At 45.7% G+C, this 18,834-nt stretch overlaps 1 protein-coding gene across 1 annotated transcript; it reads right to left on the bottom strand.

Moving 5' to 3' along the window:
• Positions 1–1,048: 1,048 nt before the first annotated feature.
• Positions 1,049–18,651, bottom strand: slc1a8b (solute carrier family 1 member 8b). The gene is made up of 9 exons (XM_041904307.2): positions 18,136–18,651; positions 16,582–16,661; positions 16,098–16,313; positions 10,643–10,896; positions 10,390–10,489; positions 9,602–10,030; positions 9,210–9,344; positions 8,978–9,092; positions 1,049–2,150 (listed from the first exon to the last, which is right to left on the bottom strand). Exons 1-9 carry the CDS (start codon positions 18,298–18,300, stop codon positions 1,989–1,991), a joined length of 1,656 nt encoding a protein of 551 aa, XP_041760241.1. The 5' UTR covers positions 18,301–18,651; the 3' UTR covers positions 1,049–1,988.
• Positions 18,652–18,834: the final 183 nt, after the last annotated feature.

The following is an 18,834-nucleotide window of genomic DNA, read 5'->3' on the forward strand; positions in this document are numbered from 1 at the left end:
ACAGCACTAGAGGGAGTGGTTCACTTATTTTGTTCTCATCCTTTTGATATTAATTTTCTATTGAGTTCTACTAAACAGTCCTTGATTTGCTAGCTTCTCAGAGTGCTAGTATGTTGAAATGCTAGTGGGTTTACTGGAATAACTACATGATTATGATTAACCTCTATTTTTAGCCTTAATTTATGTGGGAGAGATGGGAGAACGTGGCAACAGCAGTGGAGGCACAAAGATGTAATTTATTTGATGTGTTGTATGTAGTTTTACATGTTTGTAAATTTTTCGTGTTGGAGTGTTCCTTTTGACTTTTTTAATGGATTCATTTTGATTTACTCTGTTTGGTTTTGAATGAAGGCTGTTCAGAACCTGTCTAACACACAATTACCTTGAATAAAATATCTGAAAGCTTTATAAAGCTGAGCAGGATGATCTTTTTGGCTTAATTTGGGTACTGTGAGAGAGGGTGGGTTAAAAAGTTATGCTCAAATCATTACACTTCAAATTTTATTAGAAAATAACAATGTACAAGACAAGTATCTTGCATGTACACAAATACTTTTCATTTGTATAAAAAACATTTTGAGGAGTTTCTTCAAGATCCTAGGTGTTCAAAGATGTAGATCGCAGTGAAATCTACTGTAAATCTACCAATAAGACATTGAAATATCAGTTATCCATTCTGTATTTGTTATAATTCAGTTGACAGAGGTAGAGATTAGAGGGTTTACCCCTAGTCACTGACTGTATATTAAAACTGATTTTCAGTATAAAGTCATCAATTTCAACACTTTCATGGTTGCAACATTCTCAGCAACGGTGAGCGGTTATTGAGAACATTTTAAGGCAACTCCTTTAAACTGACAACATTTAAGTTTAAACCATCTTTTTTAAAACTATTACTAAATAATCAATATTCACACTCACAGTTGTGTGTTAAACTACTGGTATATATCTCTAGAACCCTCAAACTCAAATCTGGACCTGGAAGCCAGTTCCACTGCATTTTTTCATTGTTCCCCTCTAATCAGGGACTGATTTAGACCTGGGACACCAGGCGTGTGCAATTAATTATCAGGTAGAACAGAAAACCAGCTGGCTCCGGACCATAGGGTAAGAGTTGAATACCCTTGCCCTAGAATATCGTAACTTCATGAAGGTATCCACAACCATTCTGACACCAAACAAGGTTTAAAAAACCTCAAAGTGCTCGTCATCTATCTTTACAGTCACTAGTACATAAAACCAAAATGGTGTCCATAATGCCATCTGGTTGCCTAAAAAGTGCGCTGTGCTGCAGTACACTGCGACACCAAAATGGCGTCCTGAGTGGAATCTGCATTTAACTAAAGAAGGAAAACTGACTCTGACATAACATGCACCTTGGTGGACCTATAAGTCCCTGGGAGGTTACAGTAGCCTAGAAATCCAGTCACAAAATGATTAGGAAAACCTGCTTCCTCATCATGGCACAGGTGTGATCATCAGACAGTAAAAAGTTGAACATTTACCAGACACTAACCAAAGCCAAAGACTTACTGCACATGTGGGAATCAAGCCCAAAACCATTTGTGGTGTGGGAACATCCTGCTCCAACCAACTGATCCACTAGACAACATTATGAAGACATCACTGTCAACCCCTGATAAATGCACATTAGAAAAGTGCAAACTCTGTTTCAGTGCAGGGTTGTTTCACAGTCCCATTGTAATTCCCCAGTCCATAGCCTTTGATATCAGGAGTCAACTGTATGTATATTACTATAAATAGAATGGTCTCTGTGTTGAAGGCGGGCAGTGCTCCCTGCTGTCTGTCTAGTGAAAGTGTCTCAGACCAAACACCAGGTTTGTCTGTGACGCAGGTTGTAGCAGGGGACGGATTTGTCTGTGACACTGCATGTAGAAGAGGACCGGTTTCTCTGAGATATAGGTTGCAGCCGGGGACCGGTTTCTTTGTAACACAGGTCACAGGTTGTAACAGGGAACAGGTTTCTCCTAAACCTGACACAGGTTGTAGGTGGGGCCAGATCTCTCTGTGACACAGTCACCTTCCACCTCGTAGACATAGTCACAGCGATGGGCATAGTCCATGAGAGGAGCCTCGGACAGGGCACAACTCTGGACACTCTGGCCACCGAAGGAGATCAGTGTGTCCCTCTGCACAAAACACATACACAAAACACACACATAACACACACAGAGAGAGAGCACACAGTTAGTCAAAGAGCAGATTCAAACACACGAAAACCTGGTATTATATAGTTGTATTGTAGAGGGGTTAGGGCTGGGGTCAGTGTAAAGGTGGTATATAGTTGTATTGTAGAGGGGTTAGGGCTGGGGTCAGTGTAAAGGCGGTATATAGTTGTATTGTAGAGGGGTTAGGGCTTGGGTCAGTGTAAAGGTGGTATATAGTTGTATTGTAGAGGGGTTAGGGCTGGGGTCAGTGTAAAGGTGGTATATAGTTGTATTGTAGAGGGGTTAGGGCTTGGGTCAGTGTAAAGGTGGTATATAGTTGTATTGTAGAGGGGTTAGGGCTTGGGTCAGTGTAAAGGTGGTATATAGTTGTATTGTAGAGGGGTTAGGGCTGGGGTCAGTGTAAAGGTGGTATATAGTTGTATTGTAGAGGGGTTGGGGCTTGGGTCAGAGTAAAGGTGGTATATAGTTGTATTGTAGAGGGGTTAGGGCGGGGGTCAGTGTAAAGGTGGTATATAGTTGTATTGTAGAGGGGTTAGGGCTGGGGTCAGTGTAAAGGCGGTATATAGTTGTATTGTAGAGGGGTTAGGGCTTGGGTCAGTGTAAAGGTGGTATATAGTTGTATTGTAGAGGGGTTAGGGCTGGGGTCAGTGTAAAGGTGGTATATAGTTGTATTGTAGAGGGGTTAGGGCTTGGGTCAGTGTAAAGGTGGTATATAGTTGTATTGTAGAGGGGTTAGGGCTGGGGTCAGTGTAAAGGTGGTATATAGTTGTATTGTAGAGGGGTTAGGGCGGGGGTCAGTGTAAAGGTGGTATATAGTTGTATTGTAGAGGGGTTAGGGCGGGGGTCAGTGTAAAGGTGGTATATAGTTGTATTGTAGAGGGGTTAGGGCGGGGGTCAGTGTAAAGGTGGTATATAGTTGTATTGTAGAGGGGTTAGGGCGGGGTCAGTGTAAAGGTGGTATATAGTTGTATTGTAGAGGGGTTAGGGCGGGGGTCAGTGTAACGGTGGTATATAGTTGTATTGTAGAGTGGTTAGGGCGGGGGTCAGTGTAAAGGTGGTATATAGTTGTATTGTAGAGGGGTTAGGGCTGGGGTCAGTGTAAAGGTGGTATATAGTTGTATTGTAGAGGGGTTAGGGCTTGGGTCAGTGTAAAGGTGGTATATAGTTGTATTGTAGAGGGGTTAGGGCTGGGGTCAGTGTAAAGGTGGTATATAGTTGTATTGTAGAGGGGTTAGGGCGGGGGTCAGTGTAAAGGTGGTATATAGTTGTATTGTAGAGGGGTTAGGGGCGGGGGTCAGTGTAAAGGTGGTATATAGTTGTATTGTAGAGGGGTTAGGGCGGGGGTCAGTGTAAAGGTGGTATATAGTTGTATTGTAGAGGGGTTAGGGGCGGGGTCAGTGTAAAGGTGGTATATAGTTGTATTGTAGAGGGGTTAGGGCGGGGGTCAGTGTAACGGTGGTATATAGTTGTATTGTAGAGTGGTTAGGGCGGGGGTCAGTGTAAAGGTGGTATATAGTTGTATTGTAGAGGGGTTAGGGCTGGGGTCAGTGTAAAGGTGGTATATAGTTGTATTGTAGAGGGGTTAGGGCTTGGGTCAGTGTAAAGGTGGTATATAGTTGTATTGTAGAGGGGTTAGGGGCTGGGGTCAGTGTAAAGGTGGTATATAGTTGTATTGTAGAGGGGTTAGGGCGGGGTCAGTGTAAAGGTGGTATATAGTTGTATTGTAGAGGGGTTGGGGCTGGGGTCAGTGTAAAGGTGGTATATAGTTCTATTGTAGAGGGGTTAGGGCTGGGGTCAGTGTAAAGGTGGTATATAGTTGTATTGTAGAGGGGTTAGGGTTTGGGTCAGTGTAAAGGTGGTATATAGTTGTATTGTAGAGGGGTTAGGGCGGGGTCAGTGTAAAGGTGGTATATAGTTGTATTGTAGAGGGGTTAGGGCTTGGGTCAGTGTAAAGGTGGTATATAGTTGTATTGTAGAGGGGTTAGGGCGGGGGTCAGTGTAAAGGTGGTATATAGTTGTATTGTAGAGGGGTTAGGGCTGGGGTCAGTGTAAAGGTGGTATATAGTTGTATTGTAGAGGGGTTAGGGCTTGGGTCAGTGTAAAGGTGGTATATAGTTGTATTGTAGAGGGTTTCGGGCGGGGGTCAGTGTAAAGGTGGTATATAGTTGTATTGTAGAGGGGTTAGGGCTGGGGTCAGTGTAAAGGTGGTATATAGTTGTATTGTAGAGGGGTTAGGGGCGGGGTCAGTGTAAAGGTGGTATATAGTTGTATTGTAGAGGGGTTAGGGCGGGGGTCAGTGTAAAGGTGGTATATAGTTGTATTGTAGAGGGGTTAGGGGCGGGGGTCAGTGTAACGGTGGTATATAGTTGTATTGTAGAGTGGTTAGGGCGGGGGTCAGTGTAAAGGTGGTATATAGTTGTATTGTATCCCGTCTGGACTACTGCAACTCGCTGTTGGCTGGCCTCCCTGCCTGTGCCATTAAACCCCTACAACTCATCCAGAATGCCGCAGCCCGTCTGGTGTTCAACCTTCCCAAGTTCTCTCACGTCACCCCCCTCCTCCGCACACTCCACTGGCTTCCAGTTGAAGCTCGCATCCGCTACAAGACCATGGTGCTTGCCTATGGAGCAGTGAGGGGAACGGCACCTCTGTACCTTCGGGCTCTGATCAGTCCCTACACCCAAACGAGGGCATTGCGTTCATCCACCTCTGGCCTGCTGGCTCCCCTTCCTCTGCGGAAGCATAGTTCCCGCTCAGCCCAGTCAAAACTGTTCGCTGCTCTGGCACCCCAATGGTGGAACAAGCTCCCTCACGACGCCAGGACAGCGGAGTCACTCACCACCTTCCGGAGACATTTGAAACCCCACCTCTTTAAGGAATACCTGGGATAGGATAAAGTAATCCTTCTACCCCCCCCCAAAAAAATTGTAAAGTGGTTACCCCACTGGCTATAGGGTGAACGCACCAATTGGTGAGTCGCTCTGGATAAGAGCGTCTGCTAAATGACGTAAATGTGCCCTTGAGCAAGGCACTTAACCCTAATTGCTCCTGTAAGTCGCTCTGGATAAGAGCGTCTGCTAAATGACTAAAATGTAAATGTAAATGTTGTAGAGGGGTTAGGGCTGGGGTCAGTGTAAAGGTGGTATATAGTTGTATTGTAGAGGGGTTAGGGCTTGGGTCAGTGTAAAGGTGGTATATAGTTGTATTGTAGAGGGGTTAGGGCTGGGGTCAGTGTAAAGGTGGTATATAGTTGTATTGTAGAGGGGTTAGGGCGGGGGTCAGTGTAAAGGTGGTATATAGTTGTATTGTAGAGGGGTTAGGGCTGGGGTCAGTGTAAAGGTGGTATATAGTTGTATTGTAGAGGGGTTAGGGCGGGGTCAGTGTAAAGGTGGTATATAGTTGTATTGTAGAGGGGTTGGGGCTGGGGTCAGTGTAAAGGTGGTATATAGTTCTATTGTAGAGGGGTTAGGGCTGGGGTCAGTGTAAAGGTGGTATATAGTTGTATTGTAGAGGGGTTAGGGCTTGGGTCAGTGTAAAGGTGGTATATAGTTGTATTGTAGAGGGGTTAGGGCGGGGGTCAGTGTAAAGGTGGTATATAGTTGTATTGTAGAGGGGTTAGGGCTTGGGTCAGTGTAAAGGTGGTATATAGTTGTATTGTAGAGGGGTTAGGGCGGGGGTCAGTGTAAAGGTGGTATATAGTTGTATTGTAGAGGGGTTAGGGGCGGGGTCAGTGTAAAGGTGGTATATAGTTGTATTGTAGAGGGGTTAGGGCTGGGGTCAGTGTAAAGGTGGTATATAGTTGTATTGTAGAGGGGTTAGGGCTTGGGTCGGTGTAAAGGTGGTATATAGTTGTATTGTAGAGGGTTTCGGGCGGGGGTCAGTGTAAAGGTGGTATATAGTTGTATTGTAGAGGGGTTAGGGCTGGGGTCAGTGTAAAGGTGGTATATAGTTGTATTGTAGAGGGGTTAGGGCGGGGTCAGTGTAAAGGTGGTATATAGTTGTATTGTAGAGGGGTTAGGGTAGGGGGTCAGTGTAAAGGTGGTATATAGTTGTATTGTAGAGGGGTTAGGGCGGGGGTCAGTGTAACGGTGGTATATAGTTGTATTGTAGAGTGGTTAGGGCGGGGGTCAGTGTAAAGGTGGTATATAGTTGTATTGTATCCCGTCTGGACTACTGCAACTCGCTGTTGGCTGGCCTCCCTGCCTGTGCCATTAAACCCCTACAACTCATCCAGAATGCCGCAGCCCGTCTGGTGTTCAACCTTCCCAAGTTCTCTCACGTCACCCCCCTCCTCCGCACACTCCACTGGCTTCCAGTTGAAGCTCGCATCCGCTACAAGACCATGGTGCTTGCCTATGGAGCAGTGAGGGGAACGGCACCTCTGTACCTTCGGGCTCTGATCAGTCCCTACACCCAAACGAGGGCATTGCGTTCATCCACCTCTGGCCTGCTGGCTCCCCTTCCTCTGCGGAAGCATAGTTCCCGCTCAGCCCAGTCAAAACTGTTCGCTGCTCTGGCACCCCAATGGTGGAACAAGCTCCCTCACGACGCCAGGACAGCGGAGTCACTCACCACCTTCCGGAGACATTTGAAACCCCACCTCTTTAAGGAATACCTGGGATAGGATAAAGTAATCCTTCTACCCCCCCCCCAAAAAAAATTGTAAAGTGGTTATCCCACTGGCTATAGGGTGAACGCACCAATTGGTGAGTCGCTCTGGATAAGAGCGTCTGCTAAATGACGTAAATGTGCCCTTGAGCAAGGCACTTAACCCTAATTGCTCCTGTAAGTCGCTCTGGATAAGAGCGTCTGCTAAATGACTAAAATGTAAATGTAAATGTTGTAGAGGGGTTAGGGCTGGGGTCAGTGTAAAGGTGGTATATAGTTGTATTGTAGAGGGGTTAGGGCTTGGGTCAGTGTAAAGGTGGTATATAGTTGTATTGTAGAGGGGTTAGGGCTGGGGTCAGTGTAAAGGTGGTATATAGTTGTATTGTAGAGGGGTTAGGGCGGGGTCAGTGTAAAGGTGGTATATAGTTGTATTGTAGAGGGGTTGGGGCTGGGGTCAGTGTAAAGGTGGTATATAGTTCTATTGTAGAGGGGTTAGGGCTTGGGTCAGTGTAAAGGTGGTATATAGTTGTATTGTAGAGGGGTTAGGGCGGGGGTCAGTGTAAAGGTGGTATATAGTTGTATTGTAGAGGGGTTGGGGCTTGGGTCAGTGTAAAGGTGGTATATAGTTGTATTGTAGAGGGGTTAGGGCGGGGGTCAGTGTAAAGGTTGTATATAGTTGTATTGTAGAGGGGTTAGGGCGGGGGTCAGTGTAAAGGTGGTATATAGTTGTATTGTAGAGGGGTTAGGGCTGGGGTCAGTGTAAAGGTGGTATATAGTTGTATTGTAGAGGGGTTAGGGCTTGGGTCAGTGTAAAGGTGGTATATAGTTGTATTGTAGAGGGTTTAGGGCGGGGGTCAGTGTAAAGGTGGTATATAGTTGTATTGTAGAGGGGTTAGGGCTTGGGTCAGTGTAAAGATGGTATATAGTTCTATTGTAGAGGGGTTAGGGCTTGGGTCAGTAAAGGTGGTATATAGTTGTATTGTAGAGAGTTAGGGCGGGGGTCAGTGTAAAGGTGGTATATAGTTGTATTGTAGAGGGGTTAGGGCTGGGGTCAGTGTAAAGGTGGTATATAGTTGTATTGTAGAGGGGTTAGGGCTTGGGTCAGTGTAAAGGTGGTATATAGTTGTATTGTAGAGGGGTTAGGGCGGGGGTCAGTGTAAAGGTGGTATATAGTTGTATTGTAGAGGGGTTAGGGCTGGGATCAGTGTAAAGGTGGTATATAGTTGTATTGTAGAGGGGTTAGGGTGGGGGTCAGTGTAAAGGTGGTATATAGTTGTATTGTAGAGGGGTTAGGGTGGGGGTCAGTGTAAAGGTGGTATATAGTTGTATTGTAGAGGGGTTAGGGCGGGGGTCAGTGTAAAGGTGGTATATAGTTGTATTGTAGAGGGGTTAGGGCTGGGGTCAGTGTAAAGGTGGTATATAGTTGTATTGTAGAGGGGTTAGGGCGGGGGTCAGTGTAAAGGTGGTATATAGTTGTATTGTAGAGGGGTTAGGGCTTGGGTCAGTGTAAAGGTGGTATATAGTTGTATTGTAGAGGGGTTAGGGCGGGGGTCAGTGTAAAGGTGGTATATAGTTGTATTGTAGAGGGGTTAGGGCGGGGGTCAGTGTAAAGGTAGTATATAGTTGTATTGTAGAGGGGTTAGGGTGGGGGTCAGTGTAAAGGTGGTATATAGTTGTATTGTAGAGGGGTTAGGGCGGGGGTCAGTGTAAAGGTGGTATATAGTTGTATTGTAGAGGGGTTAGGGCTGGGGTCAGTGTAAAGGTGGTATATAGTTGTATTGTAGAGGGGTTAGGGCGGGGGTCAGTGTAAAGGTGGTATATAGTTGTATTGTAGAGGGGTTAGGGCTTGGGTCAGTGTAAAGGTGGTATATAGTTGTATTGTAGAGGGGTTAGGGCGGGGGTCAGTGTAAAGGTGGTATATAGTTGTATTGTAGAGGGGTTAGGGCGGGGGTCAGTGTAAAGGTGGTATATAGTTGTATTGTAGAGGGGTTAGGGCTGGGGTCAGTGTAAAGGTGGTATATAGTTGTATTGTAGAGGGGTTAGGGCGGGGGTCAGTGTAAAGGTGGTATATAGTTGTATTGTAGAGGGGTTAGGGCTGGGGTCAGTGTAAAGGTGGTATATAGTTGTATTGTAGAGGGGTTAGGGCTGGGGTCAGTGTAAAGGTGGTATATCGTTGTTACCCGGCCGGAGTTAGAGGTTGACTCCCTCCTCTCAAAATCCTTCTTACAGAGGTGACACATGATGCCTGCAGCCAGGGCGTCTCCCAACACATTGATCATGGTCCGGAAACGATCCCTGCCAGACACAACCAACAGAGGGAACTTATATTTACTGTTTAAAGTATCTATAGTGCGTTTCTGTCAGATGCTCACAGGACTCAGTCCACAAACACTCTCACGGTCAGACACTTACAGGACCCAGTCAATGGCCACGATCAGTGTGATGTCAGCGGGCGGCAGCCCCACGGAGGTCAAGACGATCACCATGGTAACCAGACCTGCCTGCGGAATCCCAGCAGCCCCGATACTGGCTGCTGTCGCTGTGATACTGAAGAGACAAGAGCAGGGTCAGAGTGTGTGTGTGTGTGTGTGTGTGTGTGTGTGTGTGTGTGTGTGTGTGTGTGTGTGTGTGTGTGTGTGTGTGTGTGTGTGTGTGTGTGTGTGTGTGTGTGTGTGTGTGTGTGTGTGTGTGTGTGTGTGTGTGTGTGTGTGTGTGTGTGTGTGTGGTTGCAGTGACAGAAAGTAACTAAGGGTGTGTATGCGTATGTGAGAGACAGAGTGAGTGCTTGTGTAGACAGTCCTCACCTGATGGTGACCAGCTGACCAAAGTCTAGTTCGTACTCGTTGACCTGCGCGATAAAAATGGCTGCCACGGCCTCGTAGAGGGCTGTCCCGTCCATGTTGATGGTGGCTCCCACTGGAAGGACAAACCTGGCAATCTGTCTGTCCACTCCACAGTTCTCCAACAGACACTTCATGGTGATGGGCAGGGTGGCGGAACTGGAGGAGGTTGCCAGGGCGATGACCAGAGCCTGTAGCAGGCCTCTGATGTAGGTGAATGGGTTTTTGCGTGTGATTATAAAGTAGAAGAGCGGCAGCAGGATGAGTCCGTGGACAAACAGGCCGGCTAACACTGTGATGAAGTACATCCCCAGCTTCTCTCCCAGGTGGGCGGGGTCATGCATGTCCAGGATCTTCCCCGCTACCAGGAACACAATGCCGAACGGGAAATACCTGGAAATAGATTAGGCAAGCAAGCAATGTGCGGACTGGGCCCTTGTTGTGATCCTGTCTCTGTCCACTAGGCGGTGTCATGCCCCCTGTGTTTTGGGCTTTCTAAGAACTAAAGCAGCTTTGGGTCGACCTGGCTCACCTTGATAACCTGCCACTCCTGAAATGCAGACTTATACTGAGCTAATGACTAAGGTCTAGGGGAAGAGAGGAGGGGGGAAGATGTGTGTGTGTGTTGGTGAGGTCCACTTCTAATCTAAATCTAAATGAATCTCAATCTAGCCAGATCAGGATTACCAGACCTTTACATGTGAAGGAGAGTTCAGACAAGTGACTTTGCTGTGTGTGTCTCACCAACTCACCACATGGCAGCAGTGATGATCTTCATAACACACTCGTTGACACACTGACACACATTGACCAGTGGAGCACCTCTCTCTCCCATCTTCCCCAGGAGCAGGCCTGCACAGAGAAAACACACAGGGTCAGAAACAGGGGTGATTGGAAGGGGGTGTGTGTGTGTACTCGTGTATCCAGTGTGTCATTTGTGTGTGTTCATTCATGCATACTATGTGTGTGTGTGTGTGTGTGTGTGTGTGTGTGTGTGTGTCTCACCCATAGTAGCAGAGAATATGACAATCCCTAGTACGTTCATGCCAGAGCTGTGGCCAGGGACAATCTTGTACTTGATGTCTGGAGCTGGGGTGATCTCCAGGAAGACAGGGTGGCCCAGCTGAGGGTTGTTGTGGTCGGGCATCACGTAGACGTAGTTGGCCTGGGACTCTACCACACTGGAGGCCACAATGGGCACCAGGTCTGTACGGTACTGTTGAAAAGTTGCCTCTATCAGATTGGAGGGAATCATGTTCCTGTCAAAGAGAGGTAGAATAACATGTTAACCATAAATCTACAACATTATTGGATGTATGATTGGAGTTATTCCCTGAGTAATGGGGTGATAATAAAACAGTTTATATGATGTGTCATGTCATATGTCAGATCTGATTTGTTCCGATTTTTTGGGCGAAATCTCTATGAGTATGTAAGATGTCAGAAGGTTGGGGTATCTGCTTTCTGTCATCGTCTCAGTCTTATCCTGAGTAGGGTCAATTTCTCCTGGTCAGGCCAGAAGCCAAGAGGTCCTCTGTCTCAGAAAGACTTAACAAGACCCTGGACAGAGAGCATGCTGGCATATACCCATAGACTTCCAGTCATTGCGCTAACGCTAGTTAGCATTGGCTTGTGAAACAACCTCTAATTTCCTTCATACTGCACACAGAGACATAAAAATGGTATCCACAAGTTCATCTGACTCTAGGGAAGTAGATAAAGGGCCTCATTGCCAAAATCCAGAAGTATCCCTTTAAGCTGTCAACCAAACCACAAAACCTGTAGATAGACACAAGGTAACCAAAAGGTTCAATTTCCCAAAAGCCAAAGTCGTTGCTCTGACTAGGGTCGTTGTTGACCAAAAGACTTCTCTTCATAGTTGGTCTCATATTCTCCTGCACCGTGAGTATGTTTCAGCTGTTCTGCAGTCTTCCTCATTAGCAAAAGCCATGTCGAAATAATAAAGTTGTAAGAATGATGTCACAATGTGGTAATATCACCAGGCTGGTTGCCTGTGTTGGTGGTTAAGAGTCCTCATCATTAGGAGTCCTGGTGTATTCATAAAGGATAATGTTACAGCCACTGCCACAGGGCCAGTAAGCCTATCAGACGTGTGACAAATGATCTAAAGCACCACTGACAGTCAAACAGCCTACATCCGCCCGCCCGTACACAGCTTTCACTAAAAATACCCATAATCCTCTGGGCTTTGGAGGATTCTTCACACGGAGGGCCTAAGCCACTGCCGGTCCTCGGCGGCCCTGCAGTGTGTTCTGGGTAAAGCATTTAGGACACGGTGTGTTCTGAGAAGATAGAGACTTAGCCGTCACTGGAGTAAATTCAGCCAAAGGGGTAAAATGAGCCACCCTTGTTTCAAAATTAATAATTTGACCAAATATTTAGGAAGAGGTCATCATTTTATGGAGTCTGTGATGGAAGAAACCACATGGAAAAAGTGGTAAGCAAGTTAGGTCCAAAAAACAGATTATAACCAAATCAAATGAATTTATTGTGTTAGGAGGTTTCATGATGCTTGTATCTAAACCAAAGTAGATAATTTAAAGATTGTTCTATACATCAGTTGGGGTCTCTAGAAGCTTCAATATGAGGTCCTAAACCTAGCATGAAAGTGCATCCTTGTAGCTGTGTGGGCTAATATAGTCAAAATGTTTGCCTTGGGGTATGTCGAGCCAATGGTTGAACCATGGCAAGTTGAGCAAATTGAAGTGTTGTCGTCCCAGGTGTAATGCAAGGCATTATTGCTGGGATATGATTGAACAACAGGGCCTGGTCTATGTTAAAATATGCTTAAAATGATAAAAAATATTAAAAAGTGATTGTGTTCAATTGTGTTTGGGAAATAAAGATAGACATGGTTTTAAAAAGGTAGTGGTAATATTTCATTCAGTAGAGAAATCTGTAGGCAGCTTAACTTACCCACGGCTCAACTTACCCCATACAGTGCATTCAGAAAGTATTCAGACCCCTTGACGTTTTCCACATTTTGTTATGTTACTACGTTACAGTTTTATTCTAAAATGGATAAAATTGTTTTTTTCCCCTCATCAATCTACACACAATAACAAAGCAAAAACAGGTTTGGATTTTTTTTGCACATTTCAATTTTAAAAAAAATGTAAATATCACATTTACATAAGTAATAAATAATATGCCATTTAGCAGACGCTTTTATCCAAAGCGACTTACAGTGATGTGTGCATACATTTTTACGTATGGGTGTTCCCGGGGATCGAACCCACTACCCTGGCGTCACAAGCGCCATGCTCTACCAATTGAGCTACAGAGGACCACATTATTCAAGTATTCAGATCCTTTACTCAGTACTTTGTTGAAGCACCTTTGGCAGCGATTACAGCCTCGAGTCTTCTTGGGTATGACGCTACAAGCTTGGCACACCTGTATTTGGGGAGTTTCTCCCATTTTTCTCTGCAGATCCTCTCAAGCTCCGTCAGGTTGGATGGGGAGCGTCGCTGCGTTGTCTTGGCTGTGTGCTTATGGTCGTTGTCCTGTTGTCAGGTGAAACTTCACCCCAGTCTGAGGTCCTGAGCGCTCTGGAGTAAGTTTTTATCAAGGATCGCTATACTTTGTTCCGTTCATCTTTCCTTCGATCCTGACTAGTCTCCCAGTCCCTGCCGCTGAAAAACATCCCCACAGCATGATGCTGCCACCACCATGCTTCGCCGTAGGGATGGTGCCAGGTTTCCTTCAGATGTGACGCTTGGCGTTCAGGCCAAAGAGTTCAATCTTGGTTTCATCAGACCAGAGGTCCTTTAGGTGTCTTTTGGCAAACTCCAAGCGGGTTGTCATGTGCCTTTTACTGAGGAGTTGCTGCCGTTTGGCCACTCTACCATAAAGGCCTGATTGGTGGTGTGCTGCTGAGATGGTTGTCATTCTGGAAGGTTCTCCCATCTCCACAGAGGAACTCTGGAGCTCTGCCAGAGTGACCATCGGATTCTTGGTCACCTCCCTGACCAAGGCCCTTCACCCCCGATTGCTCAGTTTGGCCGGGAGGCCAGCTCTAGGGAGAGTCTTGGTGGTTCCAAACTTCTTCCATTTAAGAATGATGAAGGCCACTGTGTTCTTGGGACCTTCAATGCTGCAGAAATGTTTTGGTACCCTTACCTAGATCTGTGCCTCGACACAATCCTGTCTCGGAGCTCTACGGACAATTCCTTTGACCTCATGGGTTGGTTTTTGCTCTGACATGCACTGTCAACTGTGAGACCTTATATAGACATGTGTGTGCCTTTCCAAATTATGTCCAATCAAATGAATTTACCACAGGTGGACTCCAATCAAGTTGTAGAAACATCTCAAGGATGATCAATGGAAACAGGATGCACCTGAGCTCAATTTCGAGTCACATAGCAAATGGTCAGAATACTTATGTACATTTCTAAAAACCTGTTTTCGCTTTGTCATTATGGGGTATTGTGTGTAGATTGATGAGGGAAAAAAATAATTTAATCCATTTTAGAATAAGGTTGCAACGTAACAAAATGTGGAAAAACGGAAGGGGTCTGAATACTTTCCGAATGCACTGTACCTGGGGTAAGTTGTGCCAAGAGACCACTTATTTTGGGAAAAGCTATGTTTTTCCAGGGATACATCCTGAAATATATCTCTTTGTTAGAAATAATACTGTATTTCCCTAGACTAAGTGATACTGAATGTAAAAATGGCTCAAATTACCCCACTCTCCCCTAATGAGGCCTATTACTAACATGGTCCGCTGGGGTGTTGACTTGTTTCAGAGGTGCTTGTGAACAATATAACCAATAGAATCGTCCCAAAGGTACAAATTCCTCAAGCCACGTGAGCTAAATGACCTTGTACTGGTGTTGTTGTTTTAAATGCTATTTACAACCTAAAGACCCCTACTTAATACACGCTTCCAGGTAGCTGTATTTAGCTGTACTAGGTGGATTGGGGTGGACTGGAGTTCACTGGTTCTGTACTAGTTTACTGGTTTAAAATGGTGAGTAAATCCACACAGAACCACAACACTGCTAATGATCCAGAAGAGAAAACAAACAAGAAAAGATCGGATTCCTTGAAGAGTCAGTATTAGCAGGCTATTTAGCTAGCAGGGTCTTTGCTAAATGGTTCTAATCATAGGAACCTCCCTGAATGTTGTCTTGTAAACAGATTTGTGACATACCTGCTTTTACCTTCCTTCTGGTCCTAGGCCGACATTCCAGCCTGGTCTCATAGACTAGACGTAACATAGTAAATGTAAATCCGGGACACTCAAATTAGTATGATATGTTATGTTTGGTATGGTTACATAAGACAGATGGTTATTTACGGCAAAAACGAAAGTAGGGTGGTTGAAATGGGTGGATGGGTGGGTATTACACGACCGTCTACCAACTCAAAGTTTGCGAGTTCAAATCTCATCACGGACAACTTTAGCTAATTAGCTACTTTTTATTACTTACTACTTTTTAGCTACTTTGCAACTACTTAGCATGTTAGCTAATCCTTCTCCTAATCTTAACCTATTTAGCTAACCGTTCCCCTAACCTTAACCCTTTAGGCTAACCCTTCTCCTAACCCTAACCCTAACCCTAACCGTAACCCTTTAACCTAGCTCATAAACTTAACCCTAACCTTAACCCCTAACCCCTAGCCTAGCTATCGTTACCCAGCTAGCAAAAATTAGGCACCTAGCTAGAATTCATAACATATCATACGTTCACAAATTAATACATACCATACGAAACGTAACATATCATATTAAATGGAGTGTCCCGGATGTACGTACAAAATAATACGAAATGCTCTGAATCCAGGTTGGGGATTCAATCAAAGGCGCATTGTGGTTAAGCCCATTGCTCTTGAATTTTAAAGGTAATTTACACTTGAGCCGACATCCACAGCGTTTACCAAGAATGCGATCTCCACCAACGTCAGGAACATTGCCTTTACATGGCGCATTGTCCATAATGCAATGCGCTTGTATACAACGCGCCTTTTGTTGAATCCCGGCCCTACACAACCTTTATGGTTTATACTTAGCTGAGGTAAACTGGAGTTCACTGAGTTTACTGGTTTACTGGTTGACTGGTTTATTGATGGGTTAATCCACATAGACCGCGACAGGAAGATACAGATAGAAAATATTGTATTATTTCAAACGTCTGTATTAGCAGAGCAGTCCGAATCTTTTGTCTGAGTCTTGTGGAAATCTTTAATCTCGTCCCATGAGAGATGTTAAGGATGAACAGGTGGGTGCTAAATATCTTAGACTGACTAAAGACAGGAAACGTGGGAATCTGCTACAGTCAACTCCTGATACAGGCAATGTGTCTGTTGGCCATGCTATTCAAATATGGCCCTCAAGATACTTCACCATGTGTATGTGCATACGTGCGTGTTTGCGTGCGTCCGTGTGTGTGTGCGTGGGAATGCTTGCTTGTGTGCACTGTATATGTACCTGATGAGGTCCAGCAGAGCGTCAGCAGAAGTCATGACGGGCCCTGACCCTCCTCTGTGCCCGTCCTTCTCTGTGCCCGTACCAGGGTGGATGACCAGCACCAGGATGATGCCAACGATGACGGCGATGAAGGTGGTCCACAGGTAGTAGGTGATGGTAAGGACCCCCAGCCGTCCACTGGCCTTAGTGTCCATGGCTGACAGCCCCGACATCAGACTGGCCAGGGAGTTAGGATTCATAGAGCATTCTGTTAGCATTCTCTTTCATTAGAACTCCTAGGGAAGTCATTTAGTGTTCTATTTCATTAGAACTCCTAGAGTGTTCATTTAGTGTTGTATTCCGTTAGAATTCATAAAGTATTCGGTTAGCATCTCATTCCATTAGAATGTATAGAGCGTTCTATTGAAGTAGCATGGGTTCTGGTGTAGACCAGAGAGAAGAGCAGTAGGGACATGGGGAACAGACAGTAGTGATGATGTGTTACCTGGATGTGATGAGAGGCAGGATCAGCATCTTCAACATCCTCATCAGCAGTTCTCCAGGGAATGAGAAGTAGATCTTAGCCTGGAGAGGGGAGACAACACTCTGGGTCAGGGGACATGTTGTACATGGCAGACCTGGGGCAAATACGTACAGTAGGTAAAATGCTTACAAATACATGAGGTGGGCAACGTTTGCACTTCAGGGACTACACCATTGGTTCCATTGTACCAGGTCAGCTTAGACAAGTCCACTTCAAGGTACCTAGTATGTTTTACAATGTATATTTTTGTTGTCCATTTTGTTAAGTTTTTACATGACTAATAAAGTTAAATCAATCAATCGTTCTCAAGTGACATGCTTTCCCATTGGGCTAAGCTTGATGCTGTGTATTTGTTGACAGGTTGAAGTTAGCGCTGATGCAGATTACAACAGTGCGTCAGAAAATTAGAAGCTGCTGACCCATTAATCCACTATTAAAATAGTGGATGTCAAGGGTTGGATTACCATGGCTACTCTTGACCCAGGTAGAGCAGTCCAACCTCTCTGTAGCTAAGTGTATCAGTACTGCATAACTGGGATGTGCAGGTTATTTACATTTACATCATTTAGCAGACGCTCTTATCCAGAGCAACTTACAGTTATCGAGCAAACATCATTTTTTAAAATCTTCATACTGGCCCCCCGTGGGAATCGAACCCACAACCCTGGCGTTGCAAACGCAATGCTCTACCCATTCCCTCCCCTAGACAAATTGTGCGCCACCCCATTGGTCTCCTGGTTGCGGCCGGCTACAGCAGAGCCTGGATTCGAACCAGGATCTCTAGTGGCACAGCTAGCACTGCAATGCAGTGCCTTAGACCACTGCGCCACTTGGGAGGTAATGGTTCAGTTGATATTGTTGCATTGCATCTGTTCTGAATTCAATACAGCAGTTATCGATCTGCAGTCAGAGTAGTTTCCCATGTCAACAATATGGTAAAAGCTTTGTGAGTCGGGGTTTTATGTGGTGTCAAAGTATCTTGCTGGTCACTCTCTCTTTGGTCTCTGTCTGCACTATCCCAGTGTAAGACCTCTCAACCAACCCCTCAGTGGTTTACTGTACTTCTGATCTAAAGCCCATTGCACCAGAGACATTTGTATAGGTGACCCAATGGACCCAAAGCCCTCTGTGTTTACACTATCCCCCTGTCAAGACGCCGGGGGGTTATAAAAAAAAATCGCTCTGGATAAGAGCGTCTGCTAAATGACTAAAATGTAAATGTAAATGTAAGACCCAAAGCCCTCTGTGTCAACACTATCACCCTGTCTAAGACCCAAAGCCTCTGTGTTAACACTATCCCCCTGTCTAAGACCCAAAGCCCTCTGTGTTAACACTATCCCCCTGTCTAAGACCCAAAGCCCTCTGTGTTAACACATCTCTCTCTAGGATGCCTGAGTGCTACAGACCTTAGGCCCACTGGAACCAAAACCTTGTTGCATGGCTCAGTAGCTGTGTGTGTGTGTGTGTGTGTGTGTGTGTGTGTGTGTGTGTGTGTGTGTGCGTGCGCCTCCGTACCTGCGTGGAGAGGTTTAAACTGCGGAGGGAGAAGCCGAGCACACAGCCAGAAACCACGGCGATGACCGAGAGCGTCAGCAGCCCGTTGCGTTTACAGTAGTCCTTGATGTACGCCCACACCTTCACAGAGACCATGCTCTTAATAATGTGCTTTATGCACTCCATCCTGAGGCCGAGTTACTCCACGGGCTAAAGGAAAGAGACGAGAGAAGAGATAGGACTGCAGGCCCAAGGTCCTGCCTCACATCCAGTCAACGAATGATTCCCAAACTGGTGGGTCGAGAGCCACTGGTGGGTCCCACCTGATTCCCTTTAGGTCCCTGTTCAATACCCTGTCCTGGCTTGAAATATGTCTCTACTTCCTCTTGATGGTTCACAAGAAAACTCCAAAAGCTTTAGGTGGATCCCTGCTGTAATTCATGTGGTGAAATCACTAAGGAACGATCCTGGCCATTGCAGAAACTAAAGGATAGCTGACGTTGCAGCAGGACTAGCTATCGGTGCGTCCAGCCAGAGAGTCAGTCAGCCACACACTAGCTGATCTAAACGGTTGGTCAGAGAGGAGGTGGAAATGGACAGGGTAAGTCTCTGTAAACCTCCTTCAGGAGATTAAGCCCTTGAAAGTAATGCTTCCTAGAGTCTCAGGCACACACAACATCCCCATGCGATTACCAGGTTTTAGGTCAGTACCGGTCCCTG

The sequence above is a fragment of the Coregonus clupeaformis genome, chromosome 26 (genome assembly GCF_020615455.1).
Source record: "Coregonus clupeaformis isolate EN_2021a chromosome 26, ASM2061545v1, whole genome shotgun sequence".
Taxonomy (NCBI): Eukaryota; Metazoa; Chordata; class Actinopteri; order Salmoniformes; family Salmonidae; genus Coregonus; species Coregonus clupeaformis.